Source organism: Dunckerocampus dactyliophorus, chromosome 5 (genome assembly GCF_027744805.1).
Source record: "Dunckerocampus dactyliophorus isolate RoL2022-P2 chromosome 5, RoL_Ddac_1.1, whole genome shotgun sequence".
In the NCBI taxonomy this organism is placed as follows: Eukaryota; Metazoa; Chordata; class Actinopteri; order Syngnathiformes; family Syngnathidae; genus Dunckerocampus; species Dunckerocampus dactyliophorus.
Genome location: NC_072823.1, coordinates 1,188,388 through 1,203,151, shown reverse-complemented (window position 1 = coordinate 1,203,151; position 14,764 = coordinate 1,188,388). Strand labels below are relative to the sequence as shown.

At 42.6% G+C, this 14,764-nt stretch overlaps 1 protein-coding gene across 4 annotated transcripts in view; it reads left to right on the top strand.

The window, feature by feature from the left end:
* The window catches only part of ctdspl2a (CTD (carboxy-terminal domain, RNA polymerase II, polypeptide A) small phosphatase like 2a), a 29,238-nt gene extending 15,953 nt beyond the window's left edge, over nt 1–13,285 (top strand). Inside the window, exons 6-13 of one of the 4 annotated variants that reach the window (XR_008570395.1) lie at nt 1,191–1,284; nt 4,048–4,159; nt 4,229–4,315; nt 4,387–4,442; nt 4,548–4,627; nt 6,326–6,452; nt 6,536–6,631; nt 12,339–12,391. Coding sequence is in view for 3 of the 4 variants with exons in the window: in XM_054776032.1 (XP_054632007.1) it covers nt 1,191–1,284; nt 4,048–4,159; nt 4,229–4,315; nt 4,387–4,449; nt 4,548–4,627; nt 6,326–6,452; nt 6,536–6,631; nt 12,339–12,404 (725 nt within the window). In the remaining variant the exon portion in view is untranslated. The other 3 variants (XM_054776032.1, XM_054776035.1, XM_054776034.1) reach the window with 3 other exon arrangements.
* Nucleotides 13,286–14,764: the final 1,479 nt, after the last annotated feature.

The following is a 14,764-nucleotide window of genomic DNA, read 5'->3' as shown; positions in this document are numbered from 1 at the left end:
TTACACCGGTGAACATCCAGGGAGCGGACATAGAGTTGGTAGACAGCTACAACACCCACGTCCTCTACAAGAAGGGCCAGAGTCGCCTCCACCTGCTGAGGAGACTGAGGTCCTTTGGTGTGTGCAGGACTCTTTTACGGACCTTTTATGACTCTGTGGTGGCCTCAGCCATCTTCTATGCTGTGGGCTGCTGGAGAGGGGGCAGCACGGACAGGAGCAGGATCAATAGACTGATCAGGCGAGCTAGCTCTGTCCTGGACGGTCCTCTGGACTCCGTGGAGGAAGTGGGGGAGAGAAGGATGTTGGCTAGGCTGACATCCATCATGAACAACACCTCTCACCCGCTACATGACACTGTTGTTTCCCTGAGCAGCTCCTTCAGCACCAGACTGTTACACCCACGGTGTAAGAAGGAGAGGTTCCGCAGGTCCTTCATACCGACCGCTGTCAGGCTCTACAACACCTGAACCACCTGAACCATGTTGTAGACACTATGCTTTCTTTACACTGTTCTCTTTACTTGTCTTGCTGCTGTAACAAGTAAATTTCCCCGCTGTGGGATAAATAAAGTACATACAATGACTTGACAGAAAAACATGATCCGTGAAGCATAAAGACATAAACGTAAAAATGTTGTACTTTCTAACAGTGGTACACATACAGTATACTGTACATTTTACATGTGTTATCATCACCAGTGCTGTCAAATGACTAAAATGTTTATTCAGATCAATCATGGGTTTTAAATGAATGAATCATGATTAATCAACATTTGAAATGTCTATACTATATTAAATGGATTATATATATTTGCATGTATTAACAGCTCCAAATGAACTGAACATTTCAATGAAGCTAAAGATACCACAGAAATTTTCAGAGAAAACAAAAATGTTTCCCACAAAATCTGCAAATTTGCAGGGCTGTGAACGCTGAATTGTGAATGTGCAAGAATCTAGTGTTCAGTTCCATGTGCCGTAGCTGTATCAAGAGTTCCCACTAGTGCCAATGCCTGGTATCTTAGGTGAAGACAGGTAGAGAACTAAAACATCATAAAAGGCTACTTGCTGTTTTATATTTATTTTTACCATGACCCTGGAGGGTTTGTGCTTTGATCATTTCTTCTATGTTTAACCTTCTCTTATGCACTAGACTTGAAGAATTATTTTCCATCTGTCTTTCTCCAACAGCTCCTGGTTGTTTGCCAGATGGCAGCTATCCAAACTCTTTACCCTCGGCCCCTGCAGAGCCGTCCTATGAGGAAGACTGGGAGGTGTTTGATCCGTAAGTATCCACATCCTGACTGTCCCCTTGTTGACTGATGAGCTGTGATGTATCCATGTAGGTTTCAATTTTGTGGCTTCAGTCTGTCACAGTTTTTCAAAAATATTAGCAATGTCGGATATTGTATTTTTTGCTGATCTTGTCCAACACCCAATTTCCGATTCCGATATCAACCAATATGTGTAACATCATATGTCTCCTGTTGTGGAATTAACACATTTAGTCCTTAACAAGGAATTGAACAGTCAAGCTCAGCATGCTAACCTGGCTATCGCGTGAATGATACAGTCAACAGTTAGCTTCTCGATGTGGCTGTACACAACATTGTACAAAATTGCAAAACATCTGAGAAATCCTTGCTGACGGTACTTGGTCATGGCAAAGCGTGGCGCAAGGAACTCCACGTTTGGTGAATCCGGCATCTTGCTCTAGAAAAGGGCTGGTTATCCAGTGCGATACACACACTTTCCAACTGATGGCTTTCGCCCCGGGAATTGTACGCATTGATGGAAGAAGTCTTGGTTCTGCCTCGCATAACCAGCGCTTTGCAGTCATTACAACTCGCAAGTTTAATATCCGAAGGAGACGCCACAGACATGTTAGTCAGGAACGAGCTAGCTTGTTACTGCAGCCACCAAGGCTTGTTAACACACTTCAGGATGTGCTGTAATGAGTACAGCTCCGTTGTACGGGAACTAATAGGCATATATAAAGCATTTTTTTTAAATCGGTTTTCGTTACAGGGAAAAACCCGATACCAATATTGACCAATATTACATTTTTATGCCAAAATCGGGGTGGACATCCCTAAAAAATATATTCATTAATAAGTCTTTCTGTTTCATGGTTGAATACGGCAGTGGTCCCCAACCCCCAGGCATTTGGTACCGGGCTGCACAGAAAGAAAAAATAATTTCCGTTATTTCATTTTTTTTTATGTTTTATTTTGAAAAGTGTCCGGATTCTGTTACATCCGTCTCACGTGACGCATGTCCATTGTGGGTGTGCTAACTTTCTCTCATGCCGCACAGATAGATAACTACTGTATTTTTACTATTTTCCTTTCATCTCATATTTGGTGTGAATTGCTGATACTATGTGGGAATGCATGAAGGTAAGTTTGGATGACTTATTGAGTGCTAATGTGCACATTTGTCTCAAGTTAATTCATGCTAGCACACTGCCTGTTACCACACACGTCACACACGATGTAATAATCTCTCTGGAAAAACTTGGCTGGAAGTTGAAGTGGTGGATGGTGGGTCGGCATTCATTTTGTGCTTTTAATTTAATGTTATTCATGTCTTATTTTTACACAATACATAATGAATAAAATACATTATATCGCTATAATGTACTGGTCGCCCATCAGTGGCAGGGTACATATAGACAATCAGTCACACTCCCATTCATACCGAAGGACAATTTAGATCCCACAGCCATCATGCCTATTATTATTCATTACTAGCTTGTAGTTTTTTCAATTCCCTTTTTCCCTCGTAAACGAATAATTGTTTTTGCCAATATACAGCCCACTTTCATTTGTAGAGACACATCTGCCGACAAAGCACAACCCTCCCTCCCTCGGGCACTCTCTTCTGTAAATGTTCACTTAATACGTCCGTCACTGCTGTAAATACACACTCATTGTTGCCATGTGTGTCTGTTTTCCACAATCCAGTCCACAATCGCACATCCAGCTCAAGAATTGTGAGCACTGGGACCCCACAGGGGTGTGTGCTGAGTCCACTCCTCTACACGCTCTTCACCTACGATTGCGTGGCCTCCCAGAACAACACCAGCATCATTAAATTTGCGGATGACACTACAGTCATCAGACTGATCACTGGTGGTGTTGAAACATCATACAGAAGAGAGGTGGCGGACCTCATAGCTTGGTGTCGTGATAACAATCTCCTTCTCAATACAGATAAGACTAAAGAGATGATCATCGACCCAAGAACAAGGGAAAAGGAGCCGCATAGACCCCTGTTTATTGATGAGACTGAGGTGGAGAGGGTGAAAACCTTCAAGTTCCTTGGCACACACATCAGCGAGGACCTCACCTGGTCTCACAACACCCAACAAATTCTGAAGAAGTCCCAAAGGAGACTGTACTTCCTGAGAAGACTGAGGAAATTTGGCATGTCCACCACAATCCTGAGTTGCTTCTACAGATGCACTATGGAAAGTGTCCTTACCGCCTCCATCACTGTTTGGTACGGTAACTGTACAACACGTGATAGGAAGGCACTCCAGCGGGTGATCAAGACCTCACAGAACATTGTTGGGGCAGCCCTCCCCTCACTGCAAGACATTTATAAAACTAGAGTCCTACGAAGAACACACAACCTCATCAAGGACAGCACACATCCACAACACTCATTATTCACACTCCTACCGTCAGGCAGACGCTACAGGAGTTTGAAGTCCAGGACCACAAGGCTGGCAAACAGCTTTTACCCACAGGCCATCAGGCTTCTCAACGAAGCACTCGCACACGCCGCACGCAACACACGCACACACTCATAGCACTTTATTTATTTATTTATTTATTTGTATTATTTACTTGTATTAATGTCTCTTCTGTTGTTGTTACTTAATTTATTGGTATTTATGTTTCTTATGTTCTCATTCTTTCTTGTGTTTTCTTTCTTTTCTTGGGAGAATGAACAGAATAAGATTTTCATTGCATAGTAGAACTGCTGTTTTACTATGCATATGACAATAAAACTCTCTTGAATCTTGAATCTTGTTTTGAAGGTACTTCTTCATCAAGCATGTGCCGCCTTTGACAGAAGAGCAGCTGACACGCAAACCAGCGTTACCTTTGAAAACCCGCAGCACGCCAGAGTTTTCTCTTGTCCTAGATTTGGTAAGCAGCCAGGGATTTCATGGGTGGGTGTTGAGGAGGTGTGTATTTGACTGGTTTCTACCTTTGCAGGATGAAACTCTGGTCCACTGCAGTTTGAATGAGCTGGAAGATGCCGCACTGACGTTTCCTGTGCTCTTCCAGGACGTAATATACCAGGTAGTGGCTGTACCAGTGGTATTAGGCATCCCTTGTTGCTCCTATTTACATTTCTATGACTTCTTTCTTAGGTGTATGTGCGATTGAGGCCCTTTTTTCGAGAGTTTCTTGAGCGCATGTCTCAAATGTACGAGGTACTGCAAGTTTCTTCCACAAAGTGCAACTTGACCCATGCTTATCTCAAGCTGCACTGGGGTAATACATATGTTTTCCTTCCTTTTTAATATCACAGATTATCCTCTTTACGGCATCCAAGAAGGTGTATGCTGACAAGTTGCTCAACATCTTGGACCCAAAAAAGCAACTGGTCAGGTAAACGAAACAAAAAGAATCCTTTTATATGTACTGTGACACCTGTCTGTTACTCATCGAGAGGAATTTAATAGTAAGGGACTGTGTCTTCTAGCAATGGGCCATAGAAAGGAAAATCAATTTGTCCGAGTGTAATTTTGTCGCCCTATGGCAATAACGCATTGATGACACAATCTAGCTTTGACCCGCAAAATTGAGAGCGAACAGGAGGAGCTGATGAGGAAAAAAGACCGATGCAACATCTTATCATTTTCTTCGGATTTAAGCCGTTCGACTATCAGCAGAAAAGTACAGTATAGTCAGCAGAGTGTGTGCGCTAACATTTTCAGCAAATAGACCAAACTCAAAGCCAAACATGTTGTTTTTGCTGTATGGCTGTTCATTTTTTTCCTAAGAATACACCAGCTTTTCTCTTCTTTGCATGCATCATTTAAGTGTCATTTAAGCCAAAATAACAAACTACATCCACTGCACTCTGCACTGCTTTGTGTGTTGTGTGCCTGTGGGAGGGGTGTCCAAAGTGCGACCCGTGACTGTTTATTTTTACTTGGCTTGCAAAACATAAAAAAAAAAAAATGTTAAAAGCAATGTGGACCGCTTGCCGTACCTCTCAGGGATGTCTTACCCCAAACAGATGAAGATGTTTGCTATCTGTTACAGCCCCGACACTCCTCTTGGGGGCGCTGTTGGGTGGTTGGGTGACCTGCAGCACCTGGGAGGCCAGAGGTGATTTAAGACCCAGGGGCCAACAAATCACTCTCTCCTTCTCATTCTCCAGGCTGGGAGGATGCTGCAGGTCCTCCTCCCAATTTTGGCTTGGTTTGTTAGTTTTTGTTGGCTGTAGGTTTACACTCTTCAACACACTGTACATACAGTACATCTATCTATCTATCTATCTATGAATGCTTTGTGTTATTATTGGTTGTTGATTTCAACATTTCCATTTTTTTTTCATTGTGCCTTTTGCTGTGTCCATCCATCCATTTTCTATACCGCTTCATCCTCATTAGGGTCGCCGGGGCATGCTGGAGCCTATCCCAGCTGACTTCGGGTGACAGGCGGGGTACACCCTGGACTGGTCGCCAGCGCATAACCATTCACACTCACTTTCATACCTATGGACAATTTAGAGTCGCCAATTAACTTGCATGTTTTTGGGAATGTGGGAGGAAGCCGGAGTACCCGGCGTCAGCTTCATGAGCAAACCACAACTATTTGGCTTGTTGGCTCAGTGCAGTGGGTGAGCAATTGTACTAGTGTACCTCCACCCAGGTTTTGGGCATGGGACACCTTGCTGGGGCAGGTTGCTGCTTGGATAACGGCGAGGCGTACGGGCGTGTTCAGAGCACAAAATGTGTGCCTGTTAGTTGGTGAGGGCACTGATATGAAAGGCCAAATAAATGTTTTTCAAAATGTTCTCGCAATCAACCGGCAAAGTCCCAAAGACGTCACAATTGACGGGTTGGTTACCCCCGCCCTACACTACACATAGTACTGGCGTGCACTTGTGTTGTTTTATGATTTAGGTCATATTTGGATTTGGTTTAATTTGGTTCAGTTTGGTTTAGATTGCCTGAATAAGTCTTGTTAGCCGTGCATCTGGTGTGTCCCCATTTGTTGTAGCCCTTGAACTGATACTTAACTCCTTATGGTGTCGTGCAAACCATCCATGTGCTTTTTAATCTGTGTGTTGTTCAGACACCGTCTCTTTCGTGAGCATTGTGTGTGCGTTCAAGGAAATTATATCAAAGACCTCAACATTTTGGGACGAGATCTTTCTAAGACGATAATCATCGACAACTCCCCACAAGCCTTCGCCTATCAGGTAAGAAGTGCTGCTCACTGGTGCTTTTTTTCCCATAGGTGTGTGTTTCAATTTGGATCTTTTTTTGTTGTTATTCTAACTAGCTCTCCAATGGGATCCCAATCGAGAGTTGGTTTGTGGATAGGAATGACAGCGAGCTTCTCAAGCTGGTTCCTTTCCTGGAGAAGCTGGTGGAGCTGGTAGGTGTTCACACCAATAACGAATCAGAAATGCTCCAAATATAATATTGACGTCCGTCCTTTTCATCATGGCATGGGAAGGCAAATGCGAATAAGCTCAGAAAATGAGATGACATATATTTGCTTTTACTGAGAACAGTGACGGAAGGCCATATTGTGTCACGTGTCTTCCTGTGCTTGCCAACGCATCCATGCAGCCAAGGTTTCATTAGCCGAGGTTTCAATCTGCACTTTAAAGGCACGCCTCTTCATAAAAGACAATAATGTAAGTAGGGCTATCAAATGGTTAAACATTGTAATCAGATTGTGATTAATCAGATTGTGTGCGTGCGTGCTTATATACATTCCTGATCAAAATCTTAAGACCAGTTGAGAAATTGCTAGGGGGAGTGAGACAATAAAAAATTGAACTTGTAATTTAATTCAAACAAAAAAAAATGAAATAGGCTGTTTATCAGTTGATCAAAAGTTTTGGACCACATGCTATAAAAGCCAAAATGTGCTCAAAATGTTCATTTTCTGTCAGGCATTCACACTGTCATGCCCTCCTGATGGTAAAGCTAAGAAGCTTTCTCTTTTTCAATGTGGTGTTATTGTGGAGCTGCATAAGCAAGGCCTCTTGCAGCGTGCCATTGCTGCTGAGGTTGGGAGCAGTAAATCAGTCATTCTACATTTTTGTAAAGATCCTGAGCATTATGGAACAAAAAAGTCACACCTGCGCTGAGCCGGAGGATCCAATTGGCTGTCCATCAAGACACAGGGCGGTCTTCCACCTAAATTAAGGCCCTTACTGGTGTCGACTGCAGTGCAATAACCATCAGACGGCATCTGCGGGAAAAGAGTTTAAAAAACAAAAAAGGAATTCACAAATTCCACAAAACTGCCCATTTAGACTTTGCCAGGGAGCATCAAACATGGGACATTGAAAGGTGGACAAAAGTTTTATTCTCTGATGAGAAAAAATGTAACCTTGACGGTCCAGATGGCTTCCAACGTTACTGGCATGACAAGGAGATCCCACCTGATGTGGAGGGGGGTCCATCATGATCTGGGGTGCTTTTTCATTCAGTGGAACACCGGAGCTTCAGTTGGTGCGGGGTCGTCAAACGGCGGCCGCTTACGTGCAGATGTTGCAGCGGGCATCCCTCATGACCGAGGGCCCTCGTCTGTGTGGTAACAGCTGGGTTCTTCAACAGGACAGCGCTGCAGTTCACAATGCTGGCTTGACCAAGGACTTCTTCAGGGAGAATAACATCACTCTTGTGGACCATCCTGCATGTTCCCCTCATTTAAATCCCATAGAGAACATTTGGGTATGGATGGCAAGGGAAGTTGATAAAAATGGCCATCAGTTCCAGACAGTTGATGCCCTTGGTGAAGCCATCTTCACCATTTGGAGCAATGTTCCCACTAGCCTCCTGGAAACACTGGCATCAAGCATGCCCAAAGCCATTTTGGAAGTGATGAACAAGAACGGTGGAGCTCCTCATTACTACTGAGAACATTTTGGTTAGGGTTGGTTTGGAGAGTTTTTTTGTTATTTTTTTGAGCGATGGTCTTAAACTTTTGATCAGCTGATAAACAGCCTATTTCAGTTGGGTTTTTTAAATTAAAATTACAAGTTCCAAAAAAAATTTTTGTCTCACTCCCCCTTCTTGTTTTTGCATATTGTAGCTCTACTTAAAACCTCATTAAGATCCAAATGTGCAAAATACTAATTCTAGCAATTTTTCAACTGGTCTTACGATTTTGATCAGGAGTGTGTGTGCATATGTGTATACTGTGTGTGTATGTACAGTGGTGTGAAAAAAGTGTTTGCCCACTTGCTGATTTATTTTTTCCATGTTCATCACACTTAAATGATTGAGGTCATCAAACAAATGTAAATATTAGTGACAACACGACTGAACACAAAATGCAGTTTTTAAATGAAACTTTTTAATATTAAAGAGGAAAAATCCCTAATCCTGAATTGAGATCTGTCAGTGTGGAAAAGGTTATAAAGCCATTTCGAAAGCTTTGGGACTCTAGCCAACCGCAGTGAGAGCCATTATCCACAAATGGCCAAAACATGGAACAGTGGTGAACCTTCCCAGGAGTGACCGGCCAACCAAAATGACCCCAAGAGCGCAGCGACGACTCATCCGAGAGGTCACAAAAGACCCCACAACAACATCCAAAGAACTGCAGGCCTCACTTGCCTCAGTTAAGGTTCATGACTCCACCATAAGAAAGACACTGGGCAAAAACGGCCTGCATGGCAGAGTTCCAAGACCAAAAAACATTAAGGCTCGTCTCAGTTTTGCCAGAAAACATCTTGACCTTTGGGTGTGTGTCCCATCACATCTGGCATTTCAGATAAAGAACATCATAGCAACATTTAAATATGGTGGTGGTAGTGTGATGGTCTTCAGGACCTGGAAGACTTGCTGTGATAAATGGAAGCATGAGAATGTGCGGCCATCTGTTGGTGACCTCAAGCTGAAAGCAACTTGGGTTCTGCAGCAGGACAATGATCCAAAACACACCAGCAAGCCCACTTCTGAATGACTGAAGACTTTGGAGTCTAGTCTAGTCCAAGTCCTGACCTGAATCCTATTGAGATGCTGTGGCATGACCTTAAAAGGGGCTTCATGTAGCTTTGGATTTTTTTCTCCCTTAAGTTTCATTTAAGAACTGCATGTTGTGTTGAGTTGTGTTGTCATTGGCTAATATTTACATTGGTTTGATGATCTGAAACATTTAAGTGGGACAAATATGCAAAAGAATAAGAAATCAGGAAGAGGGCAGACGCTTTTTCACACCACTGTGGCTGTGGGGAACATCCTGGTGCAGTTTTCTTTTTTTAAATGAAGTATCATAAGTGGTTAGCGTGGGGCCACATGGTGGCCAAGTGGTTAGCATGTTGGGTTGGGCATCTCTGTGTGGGAGTGGGGCGTGTGTGGGTTTTTTCCAGTTTCCTCCCACATTCCAAAAACATGTTAGCTTCATTGGAGGCTCTAAATCTTTGGAGGCAAACTTTTTGACCCCCAGGCCGCATTGAGTTAACAAAATTGGCCCGGGGGCCAGGCTATATATTTGATACAAGTTTATAATTCTAACAGTCAACATGGAAATGTTTTTATCTGTAAAAGTGTCAAACAATCTTCTATATGTGCTTGTTTCCCTTTTTTCAGGAGCACTTTAAACATCAAATAACAAAATTGAATTTTACAGTTCTTTTTTACTGAATAAGACACTCGTAATATGAACTATGAACAATAAAACATGGACTATTAAAGAGTATGCCAACGTCCCTCCTTTACTTCCCCGAGAGTGCAGTGGGTAGGTTAAGTTGTGTGTCACATATTTGTTGGCTTGACTGGTTTGTTTGGCACCATGGGTGAGGTAATTGTCTGCATCCCTGCATGTGAAAAGCTATTTAAACCATCAAAAGGTTATCTCAGATAAAGTGACTCTACTTGCAAGTCATGTTGCCAGCTTGTATGTTCAGTGTTTAAAATACTTTGGAAGCAGCGGGCCGGATGTGGCCCCTGGGCCTTAGTTTGCCTACCACTGCTCTAAATTGCCCGTCGGTATGAATGTGAGTGAGGAAGGTTGTTTGTCTATATGTGGCCGAAAATCAAAAAACAATTCCTCGATGACCAAGTAGTTGTCGATTAAATGGGTTATCGATTAACCATGGATTAATCGATGAAATGTTGCAGCTCCACAACACGGCAAAAATATATTCATCCAGCCTGAGTCATGCACCAGCATGCTCTGCTAAACTAAGCTAACCCCGCTAGCTTCCATTCACGCTCCATAAGGGAGGAGGTTCCAGGGGTTTTTGCCGCTGTTTTGACATGTTTAGTTTGGGAGGGGGTGAGTTAGTGTTTGTGATGAGATTCAGCCATGATTGAGCGGTCCGTCTAGGAAATACTTCCCCACTTGAACGTTCCTTCTCCCGATGATGACATCATTTCATTCACTTTGTCACTTTTCACGTCTAACGGTGACATGTGATTAATTACCTCTGCCAAGTGCAGCGCGGAGGTTATGTTTTTGCCAGCGTTTCTGTTAGCTTGTTTGTTTGTCTGCGTTCAAACTTGAACAGTTCTGAATGGATTTGGATGAAATTGTCGGAAATGGGATATGGAAGAACTGATTACATTTTGCGGGTGATCCGGATCACCGTCTGGATCCAGGAATTTTTTAAAGGATCGGACCATTTTCTGCATTTGTGTGTATAACTCCACAAAACATGGTCAGAGCACTTTAAATACAGGACACCTTTTCCAACAGCTTCTTCAAATGATTATTTTGGGGTGAATCCTAATATGAGGGGAACTATGGCGCTTGGCGGAGGTCTGCGCCCTCCGAGTGCTTCTCTGGTTGATTTATTGATTCTCGTGACGGGCCGGTTGCATTTCTATCTTTGTGAAGTATATATTTACCTCCGCCAAGAGCAAGTGCAGCGTGGAGGTTATGTTCTGGTCGATGTTCAGGGCATTCAGGCTAAATATATTTATACCGAAAAAAATGTTCACACTTTGCATAAAACTGGGATTACTTTCGACTACTTCCACATTTCCATTCACACCATCAAGTCATCAACATCAAATCATTTAACTAATGAAGGACATTCATGCCGCTTTCCAAACACCAAGAATTCCCACTTTTCTTGACCTTCCCACTTTTCGGCATGCAAAATGCCTTTGATGTAAAGGATTTGAACTACTTACACATGAATCAACCCATTCAGACGTTCCAAAGTGAAAATTCTTAACTCATTTGGGACATATTGCCTTCCCTGTACATTGTGCTTTCATGCTAGGTGTTAGCATGCTAATGTTAGCATGTGTGGTGTTCTGCAGATGTTTTCTAGTTATGCTTGTATATGTGCATGGCTCAGATCAAGGGTACCCTTTGCTGTCTTCAACTGGACTTGAGTAGTATTTGAAACTGTTGTTCTAACAATGTGTACTATCCCTATCACTCTGACGCTTATAGAGTCAGGAAGTTTACCAAACCATAAATGAAGCCTGTTCATGTTTTTATTTTGTGCTAGCACGGCTATGTTGTAAAAAAAAAAAAAAAGTGTCTACATTTGGACATTGAAATGTTACATGTAAAGCATGTCTACTTTTGTTGAGAAATAAACAATATTTTCTCTGATCATTTTGTCATGATTTCTACTTAGAATTAAAGAATGATCTCTGAAATTGGTTTCTAATGTGTTTTATTCAAATATTCTAATAACTGTTGTGTAATCATTAGTGAAAAGTACATAATCTGCGTGTCCGCCTGCCGATGAAAATTTTGCAGAACATAATTCCATGGAAAAACAAACCCCATGATGATTACAATGGTATATATTCATGGAATAATTACTCAACTCTGCAACTAAAGTGATTTTTTTTGTGTACAAAAGAGTAAAATGAGATTATTTGAACAAAAGTCTCACACCGAGTGGACACCGAGTTATGTACTTTACATTTAAGAAAGAGTGAACTTGGGAGGGTTGCTATGGGAAATGGAAGATGTCTCGGGCTCTGGTATGTTGGGTGTGTTTTTTGCAATGTTTGAAGTTTGTGTTGATAACATTACCAAGGTCTATCCACCAGTTGAACATTTTAAATGTAACACTTGGGTACCCTTGATCTGAGCCATGCACATATATTTCACACACGCTAATTCACCCAACTATGTCGTTTCCATCTATCAGAATGAAGACGTCAGACCACACATCAGAGAGCGCTTTCGTTTGCACGACCTCTTGCCGTCAGACTGAGCGTGCAGAGCCCGCCGATGGATCAGTGTTGGAAAACACAAGACCCCTCACTCTCGCAGAAGGATGTATTCAATGGATTGCTACACAAACTTCACATTGACATTCTTGTTTTTCATGTCAAATGAGACGTTTTCATGCAGAAACGCTCAGACTTGATTGAACACGGCCTCTGTGAAGGTGTTTTGTCGAGCATTTTGGATGGACAAAACTGAATGTGTTGTTCTCTGGAACATTTCCCACAATGGCCAGTCAAACCTGTGTTATTATTGTTATGATTATGATGATTATTATGATTATTATTAGTGACTATCTGCTTGTAAATATATGTACAGATTGTTTTTTTTCTCCTTTGTAAGATTTTTAAGTCATGTTTTTGGGGATTTTAGTATGAATTATTTGTTTGCTTTTTTTAAAGAAAGGAATATGTTAGTGTGTTTTGTTTGCAGTATGCCTGCTTTATTCCTGTGATGCTTTCCTCCATTACATGCAGTTGTCTGTAATAAGGTGCCGTAACAAAAAAAACAATATTTGAAGGTTCTGTCATGTACGCTAGAATAGACTAAATGAATACAAAGCCAACCGCGCTCATCCATGACGGTCAGGATGATGAGGGGGGGGCTTCAGGCATCTTGCACATTGACATGCTGCCCTTTTGGAAGATTATGTCAAACCCCGTCACTTTTCTACATTGTCACCTCAAGTTTGCGGAGGGAAAACAAGACCTTGTAGCACCAGCCATTGCTTTGGATTCCTGGTTTCTGACACGTCACGTTTGTGGGATCTTTTCTGATGTTACAAGTTTTCTGGACTATTGAATGATCAATCCTGTTGTATTCAGTGTTATTCAATGGTTTCCTTGAAAATAAATCATTTTGATAAGAGTCGTTGCGTTGTTCTTTTTAAAAGTCCTTCAGAATAATGCATCTATCTTCTACCGCTTATCCGAGGTGGGGTCGAAGGGGCAGCAGGGAAGCCCAGCTTCGTTCCAGGCCAGTTGAGAGACACGGTCTCTCCAACGAGTCCTGGGTCTTCCCCGAGGCCACCTCCCGGCCAAACGTGCCCTGATCACCTCCCCAGTGGGGCGTCCTGACCAGATTCTCTAGCCACCTCATCAGGCTCCTCTCAATGCAGAGGAGCAGTGCTTTCACTCCGAGTTTCTCCTCGATGAACCTTATCTTATCTCACCTTATCTCTGAGGGAGAGCACAAAACAATCCAACCCAAGCAACTGATTTTCGGAGCCTATTTGGTGGCGTTGTCTTTTTATTTGTTAGTTTGTCTCCCCATGCAACAGCTATCCCACCTCCAAAGCCCGCTATTAAAACACCCACCAGGTTTTATGGTTTTATGAGCATGTAGTAACCGCTATATTCATAGCATTTCATACTTTCAGTAGTTTGCTCATTTTAGCTGTCAATCACATGACATAGAGTATGTATAGACATACAGTATATACATAACCTATTTGTCCACACGAGGGGCGGCCCTGTGCGGGTTTGGCCGCCATGATGGCGAGCAGAATCCAGAAACATTACATTGTAAACATGTACTCGGCACACCGCTACACCATTCATTGCGCCAATAAAGGGTCCAAAAGACCACATTTGTCATGTTTCAGGTTTCCCAAGGACAAAGACGGGTACGTGTGATGTCAAATGTGTAACACTGGTTGTGGTGAAGAAACAGAAAAGTGGTCAAGACCCACAAAGTGTATATTGTATGGGACTCCAACACAATGTAGCTTTAAGCTCATTTGTTACTCTGGGTGATTAGCTGAGCCACCGAGGGGACATGGATGGAAAAAAAAACAAACTTTTGCAAGAGAACGCAAAACTATGTTGCGAGTTCTCGCATAACACAGAAGTACGGATAACGCAAGATAACGCAAAGCAATTTTGTGAGCTCTCTCAAAGCTGTTGAAGGGTATTGCACTTCTGTGTACGTATGCTAACTGTGGTAAAGTTAAAACCATATTCACAGATTCAAACTTCCGGGATCAATAACTCCCAAGTGAATGGTTCTAACACAGTAAACCAGGGGGCTCAAACTCAATTTCACTGGGGGCTGCTGGACATAGGGTCTGGTTGTGGCTGGGCCGCATGAAGTATTGGGAATAGCTGGGAATCTCAGGGTACCCCACAATACGGTATGACACGCCATGCACGGCTCCCGATAATGATAATATCTCGATACAGTGATAGGGTGAAACAAAAAAGTAAATGGATTTCATAGTTTGTATTTTGCTGCATTCAGCTGGGATAGGCTCCAGCTTACTCGTGACCCTAATGAAGACAAGCGATACCAAAGGGGTGCAATTTTTGCAGCATATTTTAACCAGACTACAAGCAGCAATGGTACAAA